A 16,242-nucleotide genomic window follows, 5' to 3' on the forward strand; every position below is an offset into this window, starting at 1 on the left:
TATACGTGATTAAAGCTTTATAAAAATTTAGAGAAAAAATACTTGAAATTTAAAAATACATATGTATGTACGAGGAGGATAAAAGCAGCTGCTATTCAAAACAAAAGGATGTGTGTATAAGAGATGTATGATAACCGGTTTATTAGGCATATACTTGCACTTGTTTGATGAGGAAAAATATATGTATATTGTATGTACATGTATTTATTTTACATGTTTCTATATTCTTAAATGACCTTGGTTATGATGAAACAAATTATTCTGTGTGTGTTTTTACTTAGTTTTTGCTGGTTATTTGTCATTTTTTTACATATATTGTGTTCCCTGGTTCTATGGTTTTACTTGTTAGTGTTTTTTTTATTTCTGCTCAATATGTAGCCTCGTTATGTGCTGAGAGTGTGTGCTCAAGTATTTAGATGAGTGTGAAAACAAATTGTAACCAACACAGACGTATGTAAACATACAGGCCACTTTTCTTTACACTAAGGAAATGTTTAACGGCTAGAGATGAATAGCGGATTAATTAAGAATGAACCAATATAATTATAGAGTGTTAATCTGTGTACTATGGAAAAACTCTTATATCTTTTCATCCTCTACAATCATGGTTCATTTGTTTACCATGACGTATGATTGTTATTTAATAACTATACTAAATAATTAATACTCATACGTCCTGATGTTCCATGAAGCAAATACAGACTTAATCATTTCTTTCAAAATAAATAGATCTACAAATTATAAAAGTGAATGCAATGAATTTAAAAAGTAATTTTCTATAAAATAATTTCTAACATAAAAATTTATTTTCCAGAAAATTGTCTTTTTAGACTATTTTTATAGAGAAAATTTCCCAAAAATTTTCTATAAAGAAAAAATAAAAAAAATTTCTATACAGAGAAAATTTTTCAAAAACTTTCTATAAATAGAAAGTTCCATAAAGATAAATTTCCAAAAATTTTTTATAAATAAAAAATTTGTTCTAAAAATGGAATTTTTTCAAAAAATTATAAAGAGAACATTTTTGGAATCATTCTATAAAGAGAAATGTTCTTAAAAAAATAATATAAAATAAAAATTTTTTAAAAATTTTCTATAAAGAGAAATATTCCTTAATTTTTTTTATGAAGAAAAAATTTTTCAAAAGAAATATTTCCCCAAAATTCAAAATAAAAAGAAAATTTCTCAAAAATATTCCTTAAATATAAAATTTCCTAAAAATTTTATATAAAGAGGAAATTTCTCAAAAATTTTCTATAAAAAGAAAATGTCCCTTCAATTTTCTATAAAGAGAAATGTTCCCTAAAATTTTGTATAAAATAAAAATTATTTTTACATACAAATTTCCCAAAAATTCTCTATAAAGAGAAAATTACACAAAAAAGAAAATTTTTTATAACTACTTTCTATAAAGAAAAAATTTCAAAAAAACATTCCAAATATAAAATTTTTTGTATAAATTTTCTTTAAATTTCACAAAAATCTTCAATAACGAGAAAACTTCTTTAAAATTTTCTATTAAAAAATTATAAAGAAAATTGCAAAGAATTTTTCACAAAGATATAATTTCCGGTAAAAATATTCATAAAATTTTAATAATAAAACTAATATTTTCCGAAAATTGCGAATAAAAACATTTTCCGAAATTTTCCATTAAAAAAACTAAATTACAACCATAAAATTTTTCTACGACCGTTAAAACTGTCCATGATTTTCACAAATATCTGTTAACCCTTTTTGGTTTTGTGATTTTTTTTTTTTTTTTTTTTTTTTCTTCTTTCATTATGTTTTATTTTGATACTTTATCATTTTGCATTTCTTGGCGCTATAAAAATAAGCAGGCACGCTTAAACATTCTCAAGCGAAACAAACCTAAAATTGTCGTGTGTTATAAATAAAATACTTATACACTTTAACACATACATACTTCAATTTGTGGCATTAACTATATGATCAACATCAGCAGTATATGGTTAAAGTAAAATGAATGGTTGGTTAGTTGGTTGGAAGTGTAAATAAGCTATAACCAACGTAAGCCAACAGCAAAATAACATAGCTAAAATGCAAAAGCAATGAAGGAAAATAAAAAAAGAAGAAAAAGCACTAAACTAACACTTGCTTAAGTTTGTTTTAGCACTTTTTCTTACTTTCTACGCAAAAAAAAAAAATCTCCTTAAACTGAAATCCCTTGCTAAATGCTAAAATGAACAAGGGAGTAAAGGAAAAACTCTTCAGTTGTAGCTGTTAACTGAAATAAAATCATTTTACTAACATTTTGCTGACATTTACTCTACAATAGCAGCATATAATAAACATGACAAAATACATATACACGCAACCACCCAAAAAATAAAAAAGTAAAAAAAGTATCAAAACGACAAAAAAAATTTACTATCAAAGTCGAAAGCTAATATTTTCAATGCCAGGATTATTGTGGATAACAAGTGACTGTGTCAATATCAATCAATTTAATCCTTGATAAAAATACAAAAATTCAACAAAAACATTCAACACGACTATAGAAAAAAGAACTGGCAAAAAAAATATTATAGTATCTACTTACTTTGCCAACTAGACGACTTTTTTTTGTTGTTTGTTATTGTTATTTTTAGTTTATTTTGGTTGCTGCAAATGTTTTGAAAGTGAATAAATGATAGATTTTTGTTATAAAGCTAGCAACAAAAAAAAATAGCAGCAAAAAGAAAATTATTATACTAGTAGATTTACAAAATAAATTTGCTTGATTAATGACTAAATTCAAGGATTTATTTATGTTTATTGTATAGTGTAGTTTGGTAGTTATTTGCTTAGAAGACGTAAAAGTGTTTGCTTTCCTTTCGAATTATATATCAATCATACGCTATAGTAGACGGATTTCATAATAATTATAACAAATCATTTTTAACAAATTCTCACATTATAGAGATTCAACTCCATATATAATTTCTCTTAACGAGGACATTTAAAAAAATCTCTCTTTATACAGAACTTTCTAACCTCTATTTGATAATTTTTTTTAATACAAAATTTTGGATAATTTTTTTCATTATAAAAAATCATCGGTAAATTTTCTTTTTATAAAAAAATTTCAATAAATTTTAAATTTATAGAATATGCTCGAAAATTTTTCTCTTTATAGACATTTTTCGATAAAAATAAAATACTCTCTTAATATGAGTTTTTAAAAAATTATGTTATTTTTTATTTTCTATAAAGTCTAAACAGTGACTTTTCTTATAAATTTTTTTAAAAAATTATCTATTTCTCTTTTTATATAAAAAATTTCAAATAAACAAAAAAATTTAATTTTTAAAAAATTTTCTTTTCAGACAATATTTAGAGAACATCTTTAAAAAACATTCTTTAAAAAAAATAAATTAAAGACAAATTTCTCTCTCAAAAAATAATAATAATAAATAATAATAAAAAGAGAAAAATTTCCAAAAACTTTCTGTAAATAGAAAATACTATAAAGAAAATGTTTCCAAACGTTTTTTATAACGAAAAATTTTCCAAATTTTCTATGAAGGGAAATTATCCAAAATGGATAAAGAGAAAATTTCCCAAAACTTGTCTATAAAAAGAAAATTTTCGAAACATTTTTTATAACGAGAAAATATTTCGAAAACACTGTGTAAAAAAAATTTTCAAAATCGTTTTGTAAAGAAAATATTTCAAAACGAGACAATTTTCCAAAAACTTTCTATGAAAGGAAATTATTAAATTATTAAATTATTAAACAAAATGGGTAAAGAGAAAATTTTCCAAAAATTTTTTAAAAAGAAAAAAATTTTGGAACACATTCTGTAAAAGAAAGTTTCTCAAAAGTTTTTTATAAAGGAAAAATTTTCTATAAAGATAAAATTTCTTAAAAATTTTCTATAAAGAGAAAATTTCTCGAAGTGAAAATTAATTTAAAATTTTTATAAAAAGAAATTGCCCTTTAAATTTTTTATAAAGAAAAATTTTCCTAAAATTCTATATAAAGAGAAAATTTCTCAAAAATGTTCTTTCGATAAAGTCTCTCTATTTATAGAAAAATGGCCGAATTAATTTTTTTTTAATAGAAAAATACCAACTTCTTCAAATAAATATCCTCATCTGCTTTTCATAAATTTACTCTAGAATATACTTCATTATAACTTTGATAAACTGCTAAAAAGAAAAATGATTTAAATTCTTTTTACCATAATTAACTAAAGCAAAATTCGAATTCTATTAAAACGTATATTTTCCCCCAAAACAAAGCAAAACATTTCCATGTACAATATACATTCCCCTATAAATATTTTAACACCATGATGATGATTTAATTTCAGTTCTCAACATCATCGTCATCTCATTAACCTCTCTGTACATGCTTATTTCATTTAGGGGAATTTGATACAGCATAATCTCTTCTAAACAGTAATTAAATATTGATGTTGATTTCAATGTTCTAAGTTTCTTACTAAATATAATAACAATAATTTTTTTTGTTTCCTTTTTCCTACTCGTGCTAATATTAAATTGTTACAAAAAGTGGGGAAATCTCTCTAAAAGAAAATGTTTAAAACAAAATAAACACAATATGGCAAATAGATAGTATTTTTCCTTATGAAATCTAAGACAAATTGTAGTAGATAATATAAAGAAAGTTTAAAGGAATGAGATATTTAAGTTAAATATACAATGAACTAATATCTAATTCCAGCAATAAGTGTTTATTTTCATTAACTGTTATTTACACTGCAATTCTAAAATGATTTTTCTAGTTTGTATTCCCTCCCGTTTTTTGCTTCGTCTCTTTTAGGAAAACTAGGAAAAAGAAAATAATATTAAATAATTTTTTGGCTTTGTTGAATTAATGTGTACACTTCGGTAATGTTAAATACTTATATTACTAGGTTTTGAATATTTTGTTATAAAATCATAATTGTATGATTTTAAATAAAAGCAAAACTAAGTAAACTCTCTATATCTTTGAAAATTTTTTATCACTTCTCTTTTTCTCTGTGTTTTTTCTCTTAAAAAATATTCGATAAACTTTCCATTTATAGAAAATTTGTTATAAAAAGTTTCTCTTTATAGAAAATTTCTAATATATTTTCCCTTTATAGAAAATTTCTCTTTATAGACAATTTCTAATAAATTCTCTTTTTATAGAAAATTTTCAATAAATTTTCTCTTTATAGAAAATTTTCAATAAATTTACTCTTTATAGAAAATTTTTCAACAAATTTACTCTTTATAGAAAATTTTTCAATAAATTTACTCTTTATAGAAAATTTTTCAATAAATTTTCTCTTTATAGAAAATTTTTCAATAAATTTTCTCTTTATAGAAAATTTTTCAATAAATTTTCTCTTTATAGAAAATTTTCAATAAATTTTCTCTTTATAGAAAATTTTCAATAAATTTTCTCTTTATAGAAAATTTTCAATAAATTTTCTCTTTATAGAAAATTTTCAATAAATTTTCTCTTTATAGAAATTTTTTCAATAAATTTTCTCTTTATAGAAATTTTTTCAATAAATTTTCTCTTTATAGAAATTTTTTCAATAAATTTTCTCTTTATAGAAAAATTTTCAATAAATTTTCTGTTTATAGAAAAATTTTCAATAAATTTTCTCTTTATAGAAATTTTTTAAAAAATTTTCTGTTTATAGAAATTTTTTCAATAAATTTTCTCTTAATAGAAAATTTTCAATAAATTTTCTCTTTATAGAAAATTTTCAATAAATTTTCTCTTTATAGAAAATTTTTCAATAAATTTTCTTTTTATAAAAAAATTTTTCAATAAATTTTCTCTTTATAAAAAAATTTTTCAATAAATTTTCTCTTTATAAAAAAATTTCAATAAATTTTCTCTTTATAGAAAATTTTCAATAAATTTTCTCTTTATAGAAAATTTACCATAACTTTACAGTTTATAGAAAATTTACAAAAAAATCTCTTTATAGAAGATTAACAATAAATTTGGTCTTTATAGAAAGTTTACAATAATTTTTCTCTTTATAGAAAATGTACAATATTTTCTCTCTTTATGGATTTTCGATAAATTTTCCCTTTATGGAGAATTACCTAAAATGTTCTCTTTATAGAAAATTTACGATAAAGATTCTCTATTAAGTATGTATAGAAAATGTCACTGACATTTAAAAGTTAAAGTGGCATTAGGTAACCAACCAAACGATGATCCTAAAATGACACTCCTCATTTTAAACCAAAATACTACTACCAACAAACAGAAAATGAAACAAGTAAGAGTGTTATATTCGACCATGCCGAATCTTATATACCCACCATCAAATCAATTATTGGCCGATCCTCAGAAAATTTGGTAGAAAGATTCGTAGTTTTAAGTTGGTAAAGAGCGATAAAGTAATGAAGGGGATTTTATACGGGGGATAGGCTCAATTATGGACCGATCCTCCCAGAAGTTAGTATTGAAATTTTGGCTCATACAAAACTTATTTATGCCGAATTTCATCGCTGTACTCTCATTACTGAGCCAGCAATAGGTGTTAAAGTAAATTTCTGAAGGGGATCTTATATGGGGGGTAGGCTTAATATTGGACGGATCCTCACAAAAGTAAGTAGAGAGATTTTAACTCATACAAAACTTGTTTATACCGAATTTTATCGCTGTACTCGCATTTCTGACCCTGTAATGAACTTTAAAGGCATTTTCTGAAGACCTTATATGGGGGATAGGCTCAATTATGGACAGATCCTCATAAAATTTTGTTAAGAGACTTATTTATGTAGAATTTCATCGTTATACTGGTATTTTTAACCTATGCGAAAATGTGAACCGATTTTGCATATTTTCAATACCAAACAAACCTTATCTTATATGGGGGGTAGGGTCAATATTGGACGGATCCTGACAAAAGTAAGTAGAGAGATTTTAACTCATATAAAACTTGTTTATACCGAATTTTATCGCTATACTCGCATTTCTGATCCTGTAATGAACGTTAAAGACATTTTCTGAAAGCGACCTTATATGGGGGATAGGGTCAATTATGGACAGATCCTCATAAAATTTTGTTAAGAGATTTACGTTCACATAAGACTTATTTATGTAGAATTTCATCGTTATACTGGTATTTTTAACCTATACGAAAATGTGAACCGATTTTGCATATTTTCAATACCAAACAAACATTATCTATTGTTATGCAAAGGTTGTTTATGCAAAAGTTCAACTGTGTAGCTCCTCTCGAGTGGTCCCTATCGTGATTTCAACAGACGGACGAACAGATCAACTTAGAATCTAATAATGGCTCAGAATATATGTATATACTTTTATTGATCTTAGGCGAATATTTCTATGTGTTACAAACGGAATGACAAAAACAATATATCCCTTTTTTGATGGTGGGTATACAAAAATGCGCCAACTAGTAATAGACAATAAACTTTAACTGTTTGAATTATAATCAGAGATTTAGTATTTTATACAAGTTCTACATAAACAATGATTTTTTTATAATTCAATTGTTTTCAATTTATATTTTTTTCCTTTTAAATTAAATGTTTTAACAGACAGTTGGCTTTTGTTACACATGATTGGAATAATGATTCAAATACAACTACATAAAAGAGAAACATTTTACTTTTATTTACTTTTTTCCTTCTATTCATTTAGTTAGTTACATGGAAAAGTATTTATCACTACTTTTCCAGAGACAAGTTTTTATTTTTAAATGCTTTTTTATATATTTTTTTAACTAAATTTATTTGAATTGAACACAGTTTGACGTTATTGACATTAAATAAAAACATTTTCTTTTCTTTTTTTGTCTGCTAGGAAATGGAAAAATTATAAAATTGAAAAGATTGTTAAATACATGGAAAATACATATAAAACTCTATATTTTAGTTACATGTAATAGAAGCAGAGGAAATGGTATAGTAAAAACACAGTATAAGATAAAAGTTTTCTCTTGATACATGAATATATACTTTACATATTAAAGACATAATATTATCAAATATGTTTGCAATTTTGGTTTAAATTAAATTCTCTTCTTAAAACTCCTTTAACATTTTTTATTACAACATTATACACTGTTTACTAATATGAGTACTTATGGGATTTGGGTATTTCTGTTTTTCTCTGTAAATACCAGTTACTTGGCCATCAATTGAATCGCAACAAGGCGTTTGTATTTAATTGAATTAGTGGCGGCTCTTATGGGAAAAAGTTATTTTATGTATATTTTTTTTTTTTTTTGTTCTCAACTTTACTTTTACTTACAGTTATAATCATAAAAAAATATATTTTATATATAAATCCTTTAAATACACGCATGCAAAGTCAGCGACAGCAACTTACTCACACACACACTCAACCATGCTTAATCTAACGCTCTCTTGCATAAATATAATAAAAAACCCACAGAGATACTAAATGCTCTAAGGTACTCCTCATACAATAAAATACTATCTAAGATTGGGCAGAAAAAAAGGTATAAAAATTCTTTGCATGGCCATGCATGGTGGGCGTTTAGCACAGGAAGGAAGGACTCATATGTTTATGATTGTTTAAGTTGCAAAAATAAAAAGTAAAAGTATTCCCAGCAACATTTGGAACAGCTTTAACACCTACCCACTTGCCCAGCAAATTTTTTGCACTACCTTCTATGCATTAATATATTTTAAGTTGTACCTTGGCTTAAAAAACTACCGGGTCTTTGTACACTTATGCGTGTTTTCCTATGTAAATAAAAATGTGTAGGGATTTATAATATTTTTTCACTTTCACTTTTTTCTATTTGCCCGTTTTTGTGCTTTCCTTTATTTATTTCTTTTGTTAGAATGGTTATATAAAATAAAATTATTTGCTCTTTTATTATTTAAAACACAAAATCCCCCGATTTTTTGTAATGCTCGATTGGACATTATTATGTGCCCAGGACTTAAATACAACAATATTTATGTTAAATATGTTGTATAAATAAAATAACAGCAAAAAGGAACAAAAAAATGGAATTGTTTATTTTAGTGGGAAAAGACGAACAATATGAGTTTGGTTGGTTAGTTAGTTAGTTAGTTAGTTAGTTAGTTAGTTAGTTAGTTAGTAGTTAGTTAGTAGTTAGTAGTTAGTTAGTTAGTTAGTTAGTTAGTAGTTAGTTAGTTAGTAGTTAGTTAGTTAGTTAGTAGTTAGTTAGTTAGTTAGTAGTTAGTTAGTTAGTTAGTTAGTTAGTTAGTTAGTTAGTTAGTTAGTTAGTTAGTTAGTTAGTAGTAGTAGTTAGTTAGTTAGTTAGTTAGTTAGTTAGTTAGTTAGTTAGTTAGTTAGTTAGTTAGTTAGTTAGTTAGTTAGTTAGTTAGTTAGTTAGTTAGTTAGTTAGTTAGTTAGTTAGTTAGTTAGTTAGTTAGTTAGTTAGTTAGTTAGTTAGTTAGTTAGTTAGTTAGTTAGTTAGTTAGTTAGTTAGTTAGTTAGTTAGTAGTTAGTAGTTAGTTAGTTAGTTAGTTAGTTAGTTAGTTAGTTAGTTAGTTAGTTAGTTAGTTAGTTAGTTAGTTAGTTAGTTAGTTAGTTAGTTAGTTAGTTAGTTAGTTAGTTAGTTAGTTAGTTAGTTAGTTAGTTAGTTAGTTAGTTAGTTAGTTAGTTAGTAGTTAGTAGTTAGTTAGTTAGTTAGTTAGTTAGTTAGTTAGTTAGTTAGTAGTTAGTTAGTTAGTTAGTTAGTTAGTTAGTTAGTTAGTTAGTAGTTAGTTAGTTAGTTAGTTAGTTAGTTAGTTAGTTAGTTAGTTAGTTAGTTAGTTAGTTAGTTAGTTAGTTAGTTAGTTAGTTAGTTAGTTAGTTAGTTAGTTAGTTAGTTAGTAGTTAGTTAGTTAGTTAGTTAGTTAGTTAGTTAGTTAGTTAGTTAGTTAGTTAGTTAGTTAGTTAGTTAGTTAGTAGTTAGTTAGTTAGTTAGTTAGTTAGTTAGTTAGTTAGTTAGTTAGTTAGTTAGTTAGTTAGTTAGTTAGTTAGTTAGTTAGTAGTTAGTTAGTTAGTTAGTTAGTTAGTTAGTAGTTAGTTAGTAGTAGTTAGTTAGTTAGTAGTTAGTTAGTTAGTTAGTTAGTTAGTTAGTTAGTTAGTTAGTTAGTTAGTTAGTTAGTTAGTTAGTTAGTTAGTTAGTTAGTTAGTTAGTTAGTTAGTTAGTTAGTTAGTTAGTTAGTTAGTTAGTTAGTTAGTTAGTTAGTTAGTTAGTTAGTTAGTTAGTTAGTTAGTTAGTTAGTTAGTTAGTTAGTTAGTTAGTTAGTTAGTTAGTTAGTTAGTTAGTTAGTTAGTTAGTTAGTTAGTTAGTTAGTTAGTTAGTTAGTTAGTTAGTAGTTAGTTAGTAGTTAGTTAGTAGTTAGTTAGTTAGTTAGTTAGTTAGTTAGTTAGTTAGTTAGTTAGTTAGTTAGTTAGTTAGTTAGTTAGTTAGTTAGTTAGTTAGTTAGTTAGTTAGTTAGTTAGTTAGTTAGTTAGTTAGTTAGTTAGTTAGTTAGTTAGTTAGTTAGTTAGTTAGTTAGTTAGTTAGTTAGTTAGTTAGTTAGTTAGTTAGTTAGTTAGTTAGTTAGTAGTTAGTTAGTTAGTTAGTTAGTTAGTTAGTTAGTTAGTAGTTAGTTAGTTAGTTAGTTAGTTAGTTAGTTAGTTAGTTAGTTAGTAGTTAGTTAGTTAGTTAGTTAGTTAGTTAGTTAGTTAGTTAGTTAGTTAGTTAGTTAGTTAGTTAGTTAGTTAGTTAGTTAGTTAGTAGTTAGTTAGTTAGTTAGTTAGTTAGTTAGTTAGTTAGTTAGTTAGTTAGTTAGTTAGTTAGTTAGTTAGTTAGTTAGTTAGTTAGTTAGTTAGTAGTAGTTAGTTAGTTAGTTAGTTAGTTAGTTAGTTAGTTAGTAGTTAGTTAGTTAGTTAGTTAGTTAGTAGTTAGTTAGTAGTTAGTAGTTAGTTAGTTAGTAGTTAGTTAGTTAGTGCTCATATCGTCGTTTTTTTTACTTGAAGACATGTTTGATTCGAAGATTACTTTATAGGGTCGTACACAGAATGGCGCACTTATATACATATAACATTCTCAAGAAGGTAGAGGAAGTTAAAATACACATCTATTATTTAAATAAAAACTTAAGGCGATTACAAAAAACATTTTCCAAATAAAAGCACACCTTTTACAAAAAGAACTTTAACCTTTTTATAAAAGTACTAAATACAGTATTCCATAGGGTATGATTAAAAAAAAAATAGAAAAACAGTATTTTCCCTTTTAACAACGTCGGAAGTTAAATTGACAGAATGAATTATATGTACACTAGATGGTGATTATTACATATACCTAAAGAAATACATATTTATATATGTTTGTATATACTTAAGTACCCAAACATGTACTACTTCTATTCCAAGATTTACAATCAATACCATCAATTCATGCCATAAAATTCTATATATAAGTATAAGTAAGAAAAAAATTCATAGTTTTGAAGAACTTATTGATTTATTAAAGAAACAAATTTAATAAATATATTTTAGTAATAAAATATTTTGAAAATTTTACCAAACATTTTATACCTATGCCTTATGTTTTTTTAAACAACAACAATTTCCTCCTGTTTTATAGTAGCACCTAAAATATTAATTAAATCAGTTATATTATTATTCAGTAAATTTGCTAATTATATATAATTATTTATTAGATATTTATTATATTGTTAAACAGACATATGTATGTATATTTTATGACACTATAATTAATGAGATTCAGATTTGTTTTCCTCTTAATGAAGCATAAAATATTCAATTAGTTGTTTTTATTGCCAATTTTATTCTTCCTGGCAGAAATCAATATAAATTAGTTTTAGGCAAAGTATTGCAATGAATAAATTTTGTTTAAAGATGGGTTATTTTTGTATTCTAAAAAAAAACTTGCTGTCAGCGTAATAATTTAAAGGTTAAGACCATGTAGATTATTTGGTAATTAGCGTCCAGCAGCGCGAGCATATGTTACTTTTCTCACAAGACTGAGATTTTAATTGTTAGTATGTATGTAGTTCGGTTTGTTCATCATTAACACTTAGTGGGGTGAAGACAGTCATAAATGGACTAAAATTATCAAGGTTTTGAACAAGAAAATACTAACTTATTAACTAGATTGAAAAATGTTTATAAATTTATTAATTTTTGCAAATACTTAAATGGTTAATGGAATTTCTTATTATCTTCCATATTCCCGCTTTGGTTAAATAAAAACAACTGCCACCTAGTAACCAAAGATCATACACTTTTAGAGAAGCAAAATTAATGACAACAAATTCATTGATATTTATGCTTACTCAAGCAACCTTAAGTAATTAGCTTATTAGGGTGCAAAAACCTTAAAACAAAATGAGAAAATAGCTAAAAGAAAAAACGCAAACTTTAATTATGTAATTAACAACAAAAACACTTATACCTTTAAACGTCTTTTCGTTACAGATTCAATAATTTTAATTAAACTTAAACAGAATAAATAAAAAAAGGAAAAATCTCACTAATACACTAAACACAGAAGAAATAAATGCAAAAAAAATAACAGTTGGTTACACAAATAAACACTCTGAACAAGCTATTCGATACAAAGACGGAAGGATATAAAATGAAGGAAGTTGGAAAAATACAAAATGGCAGCAACAGCAGCTACAAATACACGTGAAAAAGTTAAAACATACAACAGCTACAACGGAAACAGCTCAAAATGAGCATAATAAATGATAATGAATTTTCAAATAGCGGAATATGATAATAATAATGAATTTTTCAACAACAAAAGTAAAAGCTGTAATGTAAAAGCAACAACAACAAAATGTTACTGAAAACCTGACAAATATTAAAATTGAAAGTTTTTTCTTTTTATAAATTGAAATATAAAACATTTAAAACAGGAGAAGAATAATAAAACCAACAACTAAAAATAAATTAAATAACTAATGTATGGTAAAAACCATACAAACGACTATTATTAAATTTTTGATAAAATACACAAAAAATATCAACTACACACACAACGATATTCGACAATTTCTGTTATTTTTTTGGTTTTAATGATTAAACATTATGGGCAGTTGTGCCTGGAAACGTGTTGTAATAAATAACCCGAAAACCATTATCACCGTCATTTTTAAATATAACAGCCAACTCAAAAGCAGCAGCACAACCAACAGCCCCCATCATAAACACATTTGTAAACAGCCATAAACACAGTTTAACAGCAAACACATAAAAAGTGGAAAAAAAAATTCTACAAAATATATTGAAACATTGTGCAACTATTTACAACCTAAATCAGTCAGCAGTACATAATAACATACATACACACATATGTATGTACATATATCCTTCCATTCAACCATTTGTCATCATTAAAAACACACTACAATTTTCGAGTGTATGATTAAGTAGCAAGTGGTGAGAGAGAAAGTAAGAAGAAGTGTAGAGGCGATGTCGTTACATTTTGAAACGCCTACATTTAGCAATACATTGTCAAAGTCAATAGCGTCAACAACAATACGAACATTAAATGATTTTAGCACTGCCAAACTACAGCAACAACATTCAAGCCAACATACAAGCCCACAACAGCAACAACAACAACAAAATGAAGATTTATACGCAGCTTTTAATACAGAAAATGTTAATACGGCTGCAGCCACCTTAGTAGAGACAACAAATTTTCCCTCAACTTTAATAACATCACCTGCAATACATAATATTTTAACAAATGCTGCCAATGAAGCTTCATCAGCATCAACATCATCCTCATCTTCGTCGACATCGTCAACCACTTCATCTTCATTATTATTAACAGCAACAACTTCAACCACATCAGCCATAACAACAACAGCAGCAGCAACAACAACTAATGCATCATTATCTCTAACAACATCTCTAACATTTTTACCTTCAACAGCATCTTCATCTTCGACTTCAACATCAAATGTCAATGTCAACGATTCCCTTAAAACTGTAACATCCGCTTTAACAACATCTTTATTCAATGATAATGGTGCTGCTGCTGCTGTTGACGACAATACCGCCAATGCCTTAGATAATTATGTCTTTGCCTCTTCAACTCCCTATAGTAGTTATTTAATACCAAATTCTACCAGCAGCCTTAGTGCATTCGCTTTTAATTCAACTCATATTGATGACAGCAACTACATTAACAGCACATTGTCGACACTAACAACAGTTATAGCTGAGCAGGACGATGACAATTGGATAACTTTGGCTGTCATCATTTTGAAAGGCTTTATATTTTTCTCAATTATTTTAGCTGCTGTCCTTGGCAATGCTTTGGTTATTATTTCAGTGCAACGTAATCGGAAATTACGGTAAGTGTAGTTTAGATAATAATTTAAGTTATTTCAGTTTAACTAAAATATTAGTTGGATTTTAAAGCCAAGAATTTATAGAAATTTTTTATATAAATTTTCTTAAATGCTTAAGCATTTTTCTGAGTTTTTTTAATTATGTGCACAACTGACACAAATATCAACTTTTCTTTAAAAATTGTCACATATCAATTTGCCAAATATTAAACTATTAATTTCGCTTCAATACTTCAAAAGCATTTAACAATTTTAGGTCAGGTCAATAGAACAATATTTAAAACCACAAAATAATATAAAAAATTTACGAACCACATTTCACTCTTGATTGACAAGAAAAGACCCTAAACTCTTGTCTATTTCACTTCATTCTTCAATATGCACTTCTCAAAAGATCTTACATGCCTCTTAATGAGAAAAAATTAAGAGAAAACTACCGATACTTTAGAATTTTTCATTGAACTGTTCAAAATAACCATCGAACTCCATCAAACTACTTATGACCTTATTTAAAAGCCCCATTTAAATAAATTGCAACATTCATGACATCAAATTAATTCGCTAGGTTCTATCGAACGAAACAACTATCTAAGGTAGACAGACGATGATGATGATGACAAAAAAACTGTAAAACGTACAAAGATGGAGGGTATATTGTTTTTGTCATTCCATTTGTAACACATCGAAATATTCATCTAAGACCCATAATAGTATATACATATTCTGGATCCTTATTAAATTCTAAGACGTTCTTGCCATGTCCGTTTGTCTGTCTGTTGAAAACACGATAGAGTCCAAATGGAAGTATCTAAAGAGATGCAATTTTGCACAGAACTTTCATATTGATGCAGTTTGTTTGGAATTGAAAATGGGCAATATGACATCGCTATAGCGATGAAATTCGACATAAACATATTTTATAGGAACCTAAATCGCTTTGTAAAATTTTATAAGGATCGGTCCACAATTGACCCTACCGCTCATATAAGGTCCCCTTCAGAAAATGATTTGAACGCTCATAACTGTCTAAAAGAAGCATATATAGCGATGAAATTCGACATGAACATATTCTGTAGAAAGCTAAATCGCTTTGTAAAATTTTATAAGGATCGGTCCATAATAGACCCTACCCCCCCATATAAAGTCCCCTTCAGAAAATGACTTTATCGCTCATAACTGTCTATAAAGAAACCTCTTTAGCAATGAAATTCGACATGAACATATTTTATAGGAACCTCAATATCATTGTAAAATTTTATAAGGATCGGTCCCTTTCCTATAAGGTCCCTTTCAGAAAATGACTTTAACGCTCTTAACTGTCTAAAAGAAGCATCTTTAGCAATGAAATTCGACATGAACATATTTAATGGGAACCTACTACGCTTTGTATAATTTTATAAGGATCGGTCCATAATTGACCCTATCCCCTATATAAGATCCCCTTCAGAAAATGACTTTATCGCTCATAATGCTCATTAAATATCATAGTATATTTATATGGAAGCATTCCCTTTCGGCAATGATTTGATGGTGGGTATACATTTTGTTATTTTTTAGTGCAGGTTGCAGCTCTAAAAGCGAATGGATAAGAAAAGCGAAAATTAAGTAGAAAAACTTAAAAGTTAAATAAAAAGCGTCAAAAATACTATACGTAATGTGAAAAAATGTATTAGAGGGGTCCAAAAGAATTCCGAAAAATGTTAAATATTTTTAATTAACACAAACATTTCTGAAACGCCAATTAAAGACTTTTCACATGATAATAAATATGTATAACATTAATTTTCGTAAAATATGAAAAAATTTACGAGACCATAAAAAGACCCTTGAAGACGGACATGACACAGTTCGAAATTCAAACAAAAAGCGACTGTATGTGGCCACTGAATAATACTTATAAATCTTATTTATGACTGTTCTTTAACACTAAAGCAA

At 26.1% G+C, this 16,242-nt stretch overlaps 1 protein-coding gene across 3 annotated transcripts in view; it reads left to right on the plus strand.

The window, feature by feature from the left end:
• The window catches only part of LOC119603068 (octopamine receptor beta-3R), a 77,188-nt gene that overhangs the window by 32,061 nt on the left and 28,885 nt on the right, over positions 1 to 16,242 (plus strand). For all 3 annotated transcript variants that reach the window (XM_037954941.1, XM_037954942.1, XM_037954944.1), the window contains exon 2: positions 12,416 to 14,310. In XM_037954941.1, the coding sequence (XP_037810869.1) occupies positions 13,418 to 14,310 (893 nt within the window). In that variant the 5' untranslated portion in view covers positions 12,416 to 13,417. The remainder of the gene's footprint in view (positions 1 to 12,415; positions 14,311 to 16,242) is intronic.

Source organism: Lucilia sericata, unplaced genomic scaffold, assembly GCF_015586225.1.
Source record: "Lucilia sericata isolate MDLA Ls3-8-SP2 unplaced genomic scaffold, ASM1558622v1 Contig000272F_arrow, whole genome shotgun sequence".
In the NCBI taxonomy this organism is placed as follows: domain Eukaryota; kingdom Metazoa; phylum Arthropoda; class Insecta; order Diptera; family Calliphoridae; genus Lucilia; species Lucilia sericata.